This window comes from Ambystoma mexicanum, chromosome 5p (assembly GCF_040938575.1).
Source record: "Ambystoma mexicanum isolate Mex_15411 chromosome 5p, UKY_AmexF1_1, whole genome shotgun sequence".
NCBI lineage: Eukaryota > Metazoa > Chordata > Amphibia > Caudata > Ambystomatidae > Ambystoma > Ambystoma mexicanum.
The window spans coordinates 1,158,180,665-1,158,194,827 of NC_090930.1; the positions used below are offsets into that span (position 1 = coordinate 1,158,180,665).

General features: G+C 50.4%; 1 protein-coding gene across 1 annotated transcript in view; it reads left to right on the forward strand.

Annotated features, from left to right (window-relative positions):
- CARMIL1 (capping protein regulator and myosin 1 linker 1) overlaps positions 1 to 14,163 on the forward strand; it is a 1,545,633-nt gene that overhangs the window by 1,033,986 nt on the left and 497,484 nt on the right. Inside the window, exons 19-20 of the mRNA XM_069613644.1 lie at positions 4,142 to 4,241; positions 4,342 to 4,396. Of these exons, the coding sequence (XP_069469745.1) occupies positions 4,142 to 4,241; positions 4,342 to 4,396 (155 nt within the window). The remainder of the gene's footprint in view (positions 1 to 4,141; positions 4,242 to 4,341; positions 4,397 to 14,163) is intronic.

Genomic DNA, 14,163 nt, shown 5'->3' on the forward strand with positions numbered 1-14,163 from the left:
AAGCAGCCTCCTATCCTTCCCGTCGTCTTGCATGTTACCATGCTTTGAAGAGCAGAATTTGGGAAATAGGAGAGTACAGACTGCCAGAATTATTCAATCTCTTCCCCCACACACCAGTTAAAGTATTTTAAGCAGTGTAAAGGTAGTTTCACTTTAGGGGCTTTCAAAGGAATTCAATAACTAGACACTGGCTTTGTGTGCTCCACTTGGTCCTTAATAATTTGGCAAGAAGCGTGCTGCCTCAACCTGGAAAGGTGATGCAGAAAAAACATGTTATTTGGGTGTGATTGCAAGCTTGTGCTCATGGGGTCTAGACTGGCCTTATATGAAGGGATGGATGAGACAGGGAATTAAGGAGTAGCAGAGGAATATATAGGTTGATGAAAATTGCTCTCGCCTGCCCAAACTCCTCCGACTGGCAACTCATGCCAGCATTGCAAATCAAAAATGCTCCATTCATTCTTTAGCAGATGCTTGAAGGTTCTAATTCATATTTGGTGGCGTTGCTCCAGGTTGGAATTATTCTGCCAAAGTAAAGACTATTCCAATGAACCCTTCGTCATTGTTATACCGAGCCTCAGTTCCTTGATCATATGCCAAAGGTTTGTGTAAAGCCTCTTATAAGACCGCTATTTCGTATGGCCAGAAAAGCAAATGTCCATCTACAACAGTACAATGTTGTCTAGAGTAAATGTGGAATTCAAGAATTTGGAAAAGCATGACCGGGTATGAAAGAACAGTGGAATGGTCAACACCAGTACGTTCTTGGAAATATGGCATCAGTAATCTGGGTAAGGCTCTCATAACCAGGACTAATGTCTGGCAGAGAGATTCCCAGGACCCCCCTTGTTAATTTGCATCTGTTTATAATCCACATTGGATTCTTTGCATATGGAACTCATGTGCCTCTAGAAAATGCACTTGTCGCATCTCTATTGAGCATATGCCATGCCCTTGGAATTGCTCGCTGCGCAGAAGCTGACCAAATTAAGACATGCATGGTGGGTTGTCATCTGAGTTATCAGTCCCCTGTTCTGCACTCTTATAATCATTGCAGTGTATCTTTATGACTTTTGTACACGTGACTCATCTGAGCATGATATTTAAGGGGAAACTGTCTCTGCATGTAGGGGCGGAAAGGAAGGCTAACATACATGTTTTTCTGAATCTGACCCTTTTGAAGCCTAAAGCATTATGTCCTTTAACAGCGCTTGGGGGCATCAAAAACAATGAGTGTGGGTTTACAGAAATGTTTGGAATATCTCAAAAGTGTCAAAAGGAAGAATAATGCCATGAGATATCAGGTGAGTTAAAGTGCCCTTATGGCCTTGTGCATGATACCCACATTCGCCTTTGTGATAGACGCTTCCCTTGCTAACTTGTCAGGAAACCCTCTTCATCAGTGGGACTTGAAGGTAGACCATGAAGCCATGGCTTTCAACTTGTCCCATTCTCTCTTTCGCTGTGCACTTTCCAACCCTTCATTATATTAATTTGCACCTTAGCACAGCTGCAACTGCTACTGAGTACTTGTGTTAATTACCAGTGATCCATCTTCACTTTTGTCTTCTGAAATGTGAATCCGGGCATTGAAAGTATTCTTTATCGGAGCAATGCACAATATATATAGAGTGGGGAGACGAAGATGACCCCCAGGTTCTTTGCTTCAAAGGTGTGAGCAGGAAGAGGGCCAAGTGAGGCCGGCCAGAGAGTGACCGAAATGGAGGGAGCAGGTGTGCCGATGAGAATCTCTCTTTTACTGGCATTAAGACAGAGATCATTGGCGGCACACCACTCCTTGATGGCAGACAGACAGTCACAGATGATGGAGGGAGAAGAGATGGCGGAGGGAAGCCTGAAAACGAGCTAAGTGTCTTCCGCAAAGCACTAAAAGTTGGAGCAGAGAGCGGCAATGCAGTGGTTAAGGGGTGCCAGGCATTGGTTGAACAGCCAGGGAGAGAGGTTAGACCCCTGAGGGTCACCACAGGTAGGGAGTGTGATGGAGGAAAGGAAGGACCCAAGTTCGACCTGGGAGGGTCGATCAGAGAGGAAAGACGTCAGCCAGGCCAGGGCATGATCAGTGATACCCAGGTTATCTCGGAGACGGTTGAGCAGGATGACATGGTTGACTGTCTCAAAGGCAGAAGAGAGATCGAGTAGGATGAGGACAGAAGGGATGTTAGAGTCAAGGTTGGAGAGCAGGTCTTCACGGATATTCAGGAGAGCAGTTTCTGTGCTTCTGGCAGCTCTGAAACCAGACTGATGGTCAAGGACACAACCAAATTAATTTCAACAGAATTTGCTTTCAGTGGCCCCAGCAAGGTATTGAAACCTACTCTGCTCATTGGAAATGAGTCCCTCTGGCACTAGAACGCTGGGCCTGTTTCCTTTGCTGGCATAAAAATGTGCTTGGATATGAGATGAATAGGCTTCAATAGAATCCAGTGCAGGTGCAGTAGCCATGCAGGCTGCTCCAAATGCAGGATGAATCTAACTGTGCAAGCTGCTCTCAATCACTCCCTGTATAGTATGGTACGTATTAAGTGCAAAACATATCACCTCAACAAGGAGGGATCAAGGCATTAAAAAACAAGTGGCTAACGACCCTGCCACCAAAACCAAAGAGCAGAAAACAAGACTCGCGCCCCATACGCACCATATTTCCACCTCACGGAAGAAATAAGAATGTCTTTAAACTCTCAATGCAACTCCATACCCCGCAAATTCATGGGTAGAGAGTTCCACAACCATGCAACCTGAACAGAGAAAAAGCGACCTCCCCATTTCACGCATTTGAAGGAAGGGACTGAAGTAGAGTTGAGGAAGCAGATCGCAGACATCTGCCCGGGGTATAAGTAGCAGTTTGGATGTAAAACTTGGCTGAAGAGCCACACAGCGTCCGATGCACAGTGTCTTCAACTTTATACCCTCTACCACCCACCCTGCAAAGAAAATTAATTGAATCGCTGCTTACCCTGCTGCCTCTTCAATCCTCACCAGCCTTCCCTTTTAGACAGCTCTGCAGAATAACGCTGCCGCTCTGACCTTGCTCAGCTTCTAAGGGCAGCTCTGTTGTCACTGGAACCCCTCTCCCCCACAATGCAGACTGGTGAGAGCAGCAGGTACGCCACAGCCTGTCATATGCAGCAACAGAGTGTGGTGTAGCATAGCTGCACACACACAGTTTTCCCAGACAAGGCAGAAGTCCCCTCTATTTTCAACGTCTTTCTTTTAGGTGTGTTTTTGGTTGTTTGCCCACCCAGTTACTGCCCATGGCCATGCTAATCCCTTTGGCCAATCCCTCCCAGTTCCTGCCACTCCTCTCCCTAAACACCTCCTCATGGGACCTCTTTGAGCTCGCTTTAATCAAGCCTCAAGTGCCTGCCAGTGTTTTCTTCAAAGCAGTCTTCTCAGAGATAATAACTCAATTGGAGCTGTAAACTTGCTATTGGTGTAAAAAATAATGTCTTAACCAGGTCTGCGTTTAGCCACTCGATTTATAAACACTATGTGCGTCCTTCACTATTAACAACAAGCATTGGCAAAGCCAACAGTTTTGGCTCATGTGTAAGTATTAGACATTTGCCAGGCACTGCTATTAGATGCCCATGTGCTCGCACCATTTTGTACCTGCTACCATCAATGGCAGTTAATATCACTATGACTGTGCCTGGCAAAGGCCTTTCCCATGCCTACAGAAAAGCCCAACATGTTGACATCGCGTGCTTGTTTTTTTTTTTTAAACAAGTTTTGTGCTTACTGCGAAAACCTCATTTTTGTATTTTAAAAAAATGTAACTGCACCCCAGCCATTCTGTTGACGTGCTCATGGCAGTAATTACCTCAGGGGCGGGCAAGTCGTTCGGACTATTGAGAGCCATGGGCCCTGGTAATGGCCCTCAACTGGCTTGGCTATCACTTTCAGCTGGTTTGCAATTAGCAGTCCACACGCCCCACTCCCTGGGTAATTAATGGCTTAGTAACGTGTGAAACTTTTTCTTGGGGAAGAAGGCTCCGTTGAAAGCGGTCTGTGTTCACGAGGCCCCACACCTGTGAGCTCGCTGGGTAATTCACGCATGTGCCACACCTGTACAGGATCATGTCATTCACAAGTCCTTCTGCCTTTGTGTTCCCCTGCACAGGCCTAGAGTCGGACCTCTCCACCCTCGTCGTCTGGCTGAGTAAGAACCGCTCCATAAGACACCTGGCATTAGGAAAGAACTTTAACAACATGAAGTCAAAGTAAGGGGTGTTCTGTATTTTATTTGACATTGCCGACCTCAGTCTGTGGGTTTGCCAAGAAGGTGCATTTCATTTGGCTTGTGTTTGATTGTCTCTCTAGAAACCTCATACCGGTCCTTGATAACTTGGTACACATGATTCAAGATGAGGATTCGGTAAGTATGGACTGCACCAGGCAAAGGTATATACATATATGATATATATGGTCACGGTTCATAATTCTGGCTGCTCTGGAATACACCAGGTCAGTTTCAGTTTAAGGGAAATGTCCTTTGATGTTTTAATAATACTGTATGCTATCACTGCCGTTTATTTTATCATTATGGCTGGATGCACCATTTGCATGGGCCAACTTGACGTGGCTCGTTACATATTTAACGGGAGGATAGCTGAGGGCAGCGCACTCGTCTTGGGAACAAGACAGTTGCATGCAACAGGTTATCTCCCGGGTTCAGCGCTTGGAGTCAGGAGTCATCCGGCAGTAAGCACTCTATGAGCCACCAATAAATACATCCATTGCCCGAGTTACGTAAGACAGCCCACTATGGTCACATAAGAGCTTTACACACATTTCCACCAAGCCACGTGGTACTTTCAGACAATATTAGCACAGGTGGTAAAAATACCACCAGATGAACTGTAACTTCAGAAGCTTGATCAATACAGCTATAGCAGTGGTGGCAGACATGCTGGCATGGAGATTTAAAGTTCAGGGACACGGCCACTGCTGTGTAAACCACTCGTGCATCATGACCTGTCTGTGTATGGGCCACACTTAACACTTGATCAGCATTTAAACGGATGATTGCGGATTTTATCATTTTGATGACAAGCACAGGAGTTAGTGTTTTGGGAACTATCTTTTTCAAATGGTGGGTTTTTTAATCTGCATTAGATTTCGCCAGTGGTACTTCCATTGCCAGCATCGTAATGTGCCACTATTGGTAACCCAGCAGAGGGGACTTTATGACTAGCTGGTATTTCCCTTTCTGTGATGGATTTCTGTTTACGGCTGGCTGAAATGACCAGTTATCGGCATTGGGACTCATGTTGCCCATTCGTTAATGCCCCCTATATACTTCGCATTCTCACAGCATGTTGCATTACAGTTATATGCTGTATTAGTGCACCCCAGAGTGCCATCCGCTACGTTGATTGGCCAGTCTGCGAGCTATACAATCCGGTAAAGCGCGCAGATTGGGCCAAGCATTGTAGTGACGCATGCTCTCAGCTGCTGTTAACCGGTGCACTGATCAGACATAGTGATGGAGGTAAAAAGACCCTGGGTGTCGCCAACGGAAACTCAAGCCGAAAGGGCACGCACCCAACTAAACTATAATAGCACCGCGCCACCGATCACCCAACACTGTTCTTGAGTTCGAACGAAAAAAGACTCTGGTCTGGCGCGTCACACCGAAAAGGAATTGCGTGCAATTGCAATGCATGCCCTCACCTGTACCTTCAAGCAAAGCTGCTTTCACACAGCGGTGCCTCACACACTGCAGTGTGGTGGAGGATGAAGGGAAACCACCAAATACAAATGCAGGAGCAAAAGGAGGCACTTCCCTGCATTTGGAAATTCTTCTCCTGAGACAACCACTACTGGCCTGCGAATCTTCTGGCCCTCCCGCCATGCATGCTGTCATGACGAACATAAGCCTCAATCTGCTGGCAAGCTGACACGTTGAGGAATGGCTGAAATCAGAACAACAATGACAAACATCAAAACACGAGAGTAGTTCCCACGGCTATCCAAAAGGTCGAACACACAAAATGACAAAATACTGTTACAGACAGATTTAAATATGCTGGAAATCAACAAATGTTAAGCCAACACAAAATGGGCTACAAACGTCTTTACAAATTGGACTGCAGAAAACAAATGACCTGTCAATTTAGAAAGTCTGCCTCGACCACATTTTAAATAATATTTAAGAATGTTCTAGAGTGAAGTGTGAAATTGCTCAGGTGCAAATGATCAATCAAGAAGCCTAATAGGCATCTGCGCAGGACTAAACCGCTGCACCAATCACGCGTAGTCTCCTAACCTGGATCTGATACAGCTCCATTATGCCACAAATATTTGTGTTACTATGATTCAGAAGGTAAGGCTCAAAGGACATGATCAAACAGCGCACAATCTCAGCAATCCTGGGAGTGACCTTCAAAAGTTAAAATGAAATGGCATATGCCATACTGGTCTTCCCTTCAAGACTGCAGCCAAATGGGTAGCATTAGATCCTTAACGTTGCAGCTTGCCAGCAGATTGAATCTTATGTTCTCCAGCATGGAATCACATGCTCATATATATCCCCCGTCGTCAGGCCGGGAATCCTCGGTAAAGAAAAAATCAGTATCAGTTTCCTTTCTGATCTGTCTTTCTTAGTAGTAATCAATCACTGGTCTCTGGGTCATACTGCCCCCAGCCAATGACTGCCCTCTCCCTAAGCCCCGCCCTGGCAGCCATCCTCAGATTTTTACCGCACGTTCAAGTGTTGGGAGTCCTCGTGCTATAGCTCTCGAGCTTTTCCTGTGTTTTCGCGCTTTTTTTCAAAGAGATTTTCTCATTTTTCGGTTAAATCGAGCATCAAGCTCCACCGTTCTACTTCCAATCAACGGGGACCCGTTTCGGAATTTTCTACGGCCCTCAAGGGTGAAGTTCTCGTCGAGTTACGCTTCTTGGAGGATTCCAGAAGATCTGAGGCCTACCATGGACATGGCCCAGGACAAGGGAAGCTCGACGCCCGGATCCAAGCTGTTCAGGAACTGCCCTGGATGCAGGTTACAGAATGTTTTCAAGGAGGACGAGCATTCGAGATGTCTCTACTGCCTTCATGAGGACAAGACACACGTGGAGAAGGACTGTGCATTCTGCAAGGACCTATCAGAACGGACCATGAGGGATCGTCGTTCCCGCCTCGCCAGCTGGCTGGAGAAGGGCCCAGCAGGTGAGAAGAAGAAGAGGTCAGAGCGGTCTTCTAAGTCCTGTGAGGGCGCCCCGGCGACGGGGGCCCAACAGAAGGCTAAGCACCGCAAGTCCGTGGGCACTGGGAGCGCCAAACGGTCGGGCTCTTCGGCTGCCAGGCAGGGCGCGCCTTCCCTGGCACCATCAACCACGAGCCCACGGTCTGGTTCGGGGAAGAGGAAATCCGAGAACCTCGGTAAGCTTCTGGAGAGGCCCCGGTTGATCTCGAAGGATTCAGCTGAGGGGGAGCGAGGCAGTGACCCTCCCCCCAAGGTGAAGGCCTCAAGCGCGCCAAAGGTGGTCAAGGCCTTGATTCACCCAGCTAAGGCCTCGATCGAGGGAGTCGCGGCGGCCCTGGCAAAGCCCGGGGAGGCTACACCAGTGGAGGCGATCTCAGATCCCAGAGTTTCCCTGCCACTGCGGTGGGAATCCTCTTTCCAGCCCATCGACAAGACCCCCGTGAAGACCCCGGTGGAAAAAGAGGGGGGGCGGTGGCCATTACGGACACGGATTCAGCCTCTTGAGGAGGAGCTGGTGGAATCCGTGAAGAACCTCAACGAGAGGTTCGAGAAGGTACGAACCCACGGGAGGGTTCCTGAAGAGGTGGCGAAGAAAGCGACAGCGGCGCCGACGAGGCCCCAGTGGAGGAGCAGCCATCTCTCCCGTCGCAGCCATTGCCCGAGCCTCAGGACAACTTGGCAGCCATTTTGATGGCAATCCAAACCTTATGCACGGAGATAAGGACGAGATTACCACAAACCCTGGCGGACGATCCAGAACCGGGCCCGTCGGGAAGCCCTCCGAACAAGCGGAGGAGAGTTTATCCCTCCCCGCCCTTCATGCCCCCACCGCCCGTGGAGCCCTCATCCCCCTCACCAGACCCCAGGGATGACACGGCGATGGATACGACGACGGGGACGGATGACGACAGTGGTGACGACAGCACAGACCTTCCATCACCACTTCCTCGGGCTTCCCCGCCCGACGAAATTGGCTCCTTTCACGCCAGATCTATCAACGGCGAGAGGCCAAGAGAAAGACGGTCCTCGCGGTACCGTTACTCGATGATATCTGGGACGAGGGACTTGCAATCCAGAAGAACCCATCCACAATGCCTGCCAAGGGGGACAGGTACGAGAAGAAGTACCGGGTCCCCGACGCTGCCCCTTTGTGCCTCAGGGCTCAACCTACGCTGGATTCGGTCGTCTCGGCAGCGGCCAAGAAGAAGGCAGCGGGGCGACAGCCTCAACCTCTACTTCCACACCTGACGGCGAGGGTAAGAAATTGGATGCCATGGGGCGACTGGTCATCTCATCGGCGGCGACAATTAAGGTGGCCAACGCCTTAGCGATTGTGGCCCGTTACGACAGGGAATTATGGTACAAGATAGCTCCCCTACTGGACTTCCTATCAGAGGACAAGAGGGCAGAGGCCCTGGAGATTCTGCAAGAAGGTGAGGTGGTGTCAGACCACGCCATAACGGTGGCAACGGACATTGCCGACACTAGGTTTCGCCAGTTAGGCAACGATGTTTGCCTTCGAGGTCGAGGCTGGCTCAAGGCGACAGACTTCCGTCAGGACGTGCAGACCAGGGTTTTGGACATGCCGTTCGACGGCAACAACCTGTTTGGGAAAACAGTGGATGAGTCGCTGCAGGCCATCAAGGCCGACACAGAGACGGCCCGAGCCCTGGGAGTCCTTCAGCAACGATGGCCCTTTGGGAGCGCCGGAGGCAGACAGGGGGCCTCCAAGGGATCAGGCGGTGGCTCCTCTACGTACCTCCAGGTGGCCCGCTCCGCGACCCAGGAAGCTTACAGAGGTCGCAGCAAGCAAGGAGGATCTCGGTGGCGTCGCCAAGGAGGCTAAGGCGGCAATGCCGCCTCCAAGCAAGATTGAAGCGGCCGTAGTGTCGGGCCTCCACTGAAGCACCCTGGTGGGAGGCCGGCTGGCAAAGTTCGTCAGCGTGTGGGAGTGCTGGATGCCCTGGCCCACGGTCACACTCTCGAATTCCAAAAGAAGTGTCCCCGCATTCCTCCCGTGGCCAGGAAGGAAAATCACGTCCCTCAACTGCTGTTGGAGGTAAAGGCGATGCTCAAGAAAGGTGCCATTGAGCTCGTCATCAAGAGGCTCCGGGGCTCCGGAGTATACTCAAGATACTTCCTCGCCAGAAAGAAGACAGGCGGTTGGCGCCCCATCCTGGACCTACGTCGGTTGAACAAATACATCAAGGCACAGAAGTTCAGGATGGTCACTCTCCAGCACGTGCTGGGACAGCTGGAGGGGGGCGACTTCCTATGGTCGTTGGACTTGGAGGATGCTTACTTCCACATCCCCATCCTAAAAGGACACCGAAAGTTCCTCAGATTCATAGTCCAAGGACGGCACTACCAATTCAGAGCTCTGCCATTCGGTTTGAAGTCGGCACCCAGGGTGTTAACCAAGTGCCTGGCACCAGTGGTGGCGCGGCTGCACCTGCAGGGGATCCACGTCTACCCCTACCTGTCGACTGGCTCATCCGTGCAAGGAAAAGAGAACTCGCCGTCGAGCACACGGCGAAGACCGTCCGCTTACTCACGGAGCTGGGTTTCTCCATCAACTACCCGAAATCCCTTTTGGTTCCGTCGCAGGTGGCACTGTTTCTGGGAGCGAAGCTCGATACAGTGGAACGATTGGCGTCTCCGTCGAAGGAAAGGACGAAGGCCATCTTAGGCAAGGTGCAGCACCTGCTAGCCACGGACGTGGCCAGGGTGAGATCCATCAAGTCCCTCGTTGGAATGATGTCCTCATGCGGGCAGCTTCGAAGACAAGATCTCTTTCAATGAGGTTTTCCGTCAGGCAATTCAGTGGTGGGGCACCCGAACACACCTCACGGCGGGCACAGACTTCCAGACCCCGGCACATCAGGAGACGGTGACGACGGACACCTCCCTGGAGGGATGGGGTGCGCACGCCGGAGATCTCCACGCAAGAGGCCTTTGGCTCCCGGAGGAGAGGTCTCTCCACATCAACATCTTGGAGCTCCGCGCCGTGTTCTGGGCGCTCAAGACGTTCCCCCCGTCCCTCAAGGGCAAGGTCGTGAGGCTCTTCACCGACAACGCCACCACGATGTTCTACATCCGGAAGCAGGGAGGCACCAGACCCCCAGCCCTATCCAAGGAGGCCCAGGATCTGTGGCACTGGGCCGTCACCCAGGGGATGTTTCTGGTTCCCTTCCATCTGGCAGCAATAAAAAACATCATCGCCGACTCACTCAGCAGGGAGCTGCCCTCGTGCCACGAGTGGGAACTACGCCAGGATCAAGTGGATCGGCCCTTCCAACGATGGGGCAAACCCCAGATCGACCTGTTTGCGACAGGGACGAACTCCAAGTGCCAGAGGTTCGCCCAGCCGAGGAGCATGGGCGATGCTTTCTCGTTCCCCTGGGACGGCCTGTTCCTGTATGCATTTCCTCCGTTGCCGCTGCTGCTTCGACTCGGCCAGCTCAAGAGGTCCCAGTGCAGGATGATCCTCGTCGCACCGGCGTGGCCGAGACAGATCTGGTTCCCAGACCTTCTGGACCTCTCAGCGTATCCACCAGTCAACCTGTTGACGGACACAGATCTTCTCTCCAGAGAAGGAGGCACCATTCATCATCACGACCCGGAGTCGCTTAACTTGCAGCCCCGGCTCCTGCAGCACTAGAGTTTGGAGGGTACGATATCCCGGCTGACTGCAGAGAGGTTCTTGCAAAGGCCAGGGCGTCCTCAACTCTCAAGTGCTACGGACATAAGTGGAAGAGGTTCTCTGTCTGGTACCGTGCACAGAAGATCAACCCTCTACGGATTACGACACCTCAAGTGCTACCATACCTACTGTCGCTGGCCAAAGCTGGATTAGCTCACGCTTCTATCAAGATACATCTGGCAGCGATCTCCCGATACACCAGAACTGCAGGACGGCAGTCCTTGTGGTCTCATCGACTGGTGAAGGAATTTATGAAGGGACTGTTCCGATCGTTCCCGCCGTTGAAGGCACCAGCCCCGACGTGGGAGCCCAACGTGGTGCTGACCAGGCTCATGGGGCCACCATTCGAGCCTTTGCATTCGGCTCTGTTGAAGTTCCTGTCATGGAAGACAGCGTTCCTTGTGGCCATCACCTCCGCACGACGCGTGGGAGAGTTTCAGGCCCTATCCTGCAAGCCTCCATACTTGACTTTTCACGATACGAGGGTGGTGCTGAGGACGCACCCCTCTTTCATGCCCAAGGTGCCGTCGGACTTCCATCTTAACGAGCCCTTAGTGTTACCAGTTTTCTTCCCGTCGCCGGACGAGAGGACTTTGCACTCGCTGGATGTAGCTAGAGCGCTGAAGTTCTACGTGGACCGAACAAAGAGTTTTCGGAAGACATCAGAGCTGTTTGTGAACTTTGGACCTGTGAACCAAGGGAAGGCTCTCTCGAAGGCTTCCATTTCCAGATGGCTCTCCGGCTGCATCATGCACTGTCATAGGTTGGCCAACCGACCGTTGCCCGGCCGTCCGAGAGCACATTCGACCAGAGCGATCGCTGCTACTACGGCGTTCTTGTCTGGTGTGGCCCTGCTGGACATCTGCAGGGCTGCTACGTGGAGGTCGACGTACACCTTCATGAGATTCTACTGCGTCGACCGGGATTCCAGGGAGGAGTCCAGAGTCGGCCAAGCAGTGCCGCGCAACCTGTTCGCCTGAAGGTGGGCCTGGTGAAGGAGGTAAGAGTTGCTTAATGTTGAGTTTATGTAATGCTTAATGTTGAGCCTTTTGCCACCTCCCGTGTTGTGCATGTGTGTACTGCTATGTATTCGTATATTCATGAGCATGTGAATCCATGCCAGACCCCATGCTGGAGAAGGAACACGTTACTTACCTGTAACTGTTGTTCTCCAGCATGGGTCTGGAATGGATTCACATGCAAACCCTCCCTCCTACCCTTCTGTGGCTCGTCACTTGGTCATACTGCCACTTTACGTGCTACCAAATCTGAGGATGGCTGCCAGGGGCGGGGCTTAGGGAGAAGGCAGTCATTGGCTGGGGGCAGTATGACCCAGAGACCAGTGATTGGTTACTACTAGGAAAGACAGATCAGAAACGAAACTGATACTGATTTATTCTTTACCGAGGATTCCCAGCCTGATGACGGGGAATATTCATGAGCATGTGAATCCATGCCAGCCCCATGCTGGAGAACAACAGTTACAGGTAAGTAACTTGTTCCTTCGCCATGACAGCATGATATGATATCAAAGTTTATTTATACAGAGTCTATACACAATGTGTTTCAAAGTGCTTCAAGGCAAGCGAGGGAACAAGGGAAAAAACAATGGCATTGTTACAGGCCGTGAGCAATAAGAATGTGAAATTAACTATTGTACTCGGCCTGACGACATTTCAGATAGTGGAAGAGCTAAGACATAGATAAGGAAGGGAGGGGGATAGTGGGAAGGAAATGGAAACAGACAGGCGACTACCGTACTAGGCCTGACGACATTTACTTAGCCTGACGAGGAAGAGAAGGCCAGCGATCACTGCCTCCAAATGCCTTCTCCATTTAAGTTGACAAAAATAGTACACAATACGCCGCCTTGAACTTCAACAAAGCAACCAAAAAGCATCAATCAGAAAATAACAGCGATGCCCTTCGTTGGGACCATGTGCGAAGTACCTGGGATGAAATGTGTCCTGTCCAGTCTCTGCAACTTTAGATGCAAAAACCGTCTGAAAATGCACCCTGCTTTTTTGTGCTTTCTAAAACCAAGACGCCGAAATAACCCATATGGTACTCCTGCAGGTCCATCAATAAGAACATCAAAGCGAAACTCAGCACTATGTACACAAATAGCTGTTTGCGAGTTACTGCCAGTCACATTTTTGTGAGCACTGGACTACAATCTCGACAAATAAGGATTGCCACCCGACACTGTAATAAATCCTAATTCAGAGCTAATGGGCACCTCCAGATACCGAAAGCAGTGAATGGTCCAGGGTCCTCTATAATGCTGGAAATCAAGCTCCCCAGATGGCATCAACATCCCTTCCCACCCCCTCCGACCAAGGTTTACCTTGCCACCCCCTCCAACCAATATTTCCCTTCCCACCACCTTTAACTAAGATTTCCCTTCCCACCACCTCCAACCAAGGTTTCCCTTCCCACCCCCTCCAACCAATATTTCCCTTCACACCACCACTAACCAGGATTTCCCTTTGCAGCACCTCGAACTAAGGCTTCCCTTCCCACCCCCTCCAACTAATATTTCCCTTCCCTCCCTCTCCAACCAAGGTTTCCCTTCCCACCCCCTCCAACCAAGGTTTCCCTTCCCACCACATCTAAGATTTCCCCTCCCACCCCCTCCAACCAAGGTTTCCCTTCACACCACCTATAAGATTTCCTTTCCCACCCCCTCCAACCAAGATTTCCCTTCACACCACCTCTAACCAAGATTTCCCTTCCCACCACCTCCAAGATTTCCCTTCCCACCACCTGTAACCAAGGTTTCCCTTTCCACCACCTCTAACCAAGATTTCCCCTCCCACCACCTCTTACCAAGCTCTTCCCATCACTACGTCTATGAAATCTCCAGTCTCTTTCCGCAAGATCAATTTATAAATTCCACTTAGAATTTTAACGGAAATGTACAGGCAATCTTTTAAACAAATTGCTTCTTTTACATATTACCCTTAACTACACCCACAATTTTAATAGAAATGTGGTTTATTCTTATAATAAATTACTTTTTTTGTTTCCTGTGTAATGTTCCTTTGTTATTTTAAAGAGCATAGAGTGCAGTAATAGCTTTATACTCTTAGCCCGAGGGCTGTACTGGGAGTAATTTGGCCTGCAGACATAGTTAAAGGCCCGTGTAGTGCATGGATTCCACTGTAGACCTCCTCTCAGCCAATCGCAATGCCTAGAATGCAGTCTATAATCACTGGAATGCGCCATTGTGAC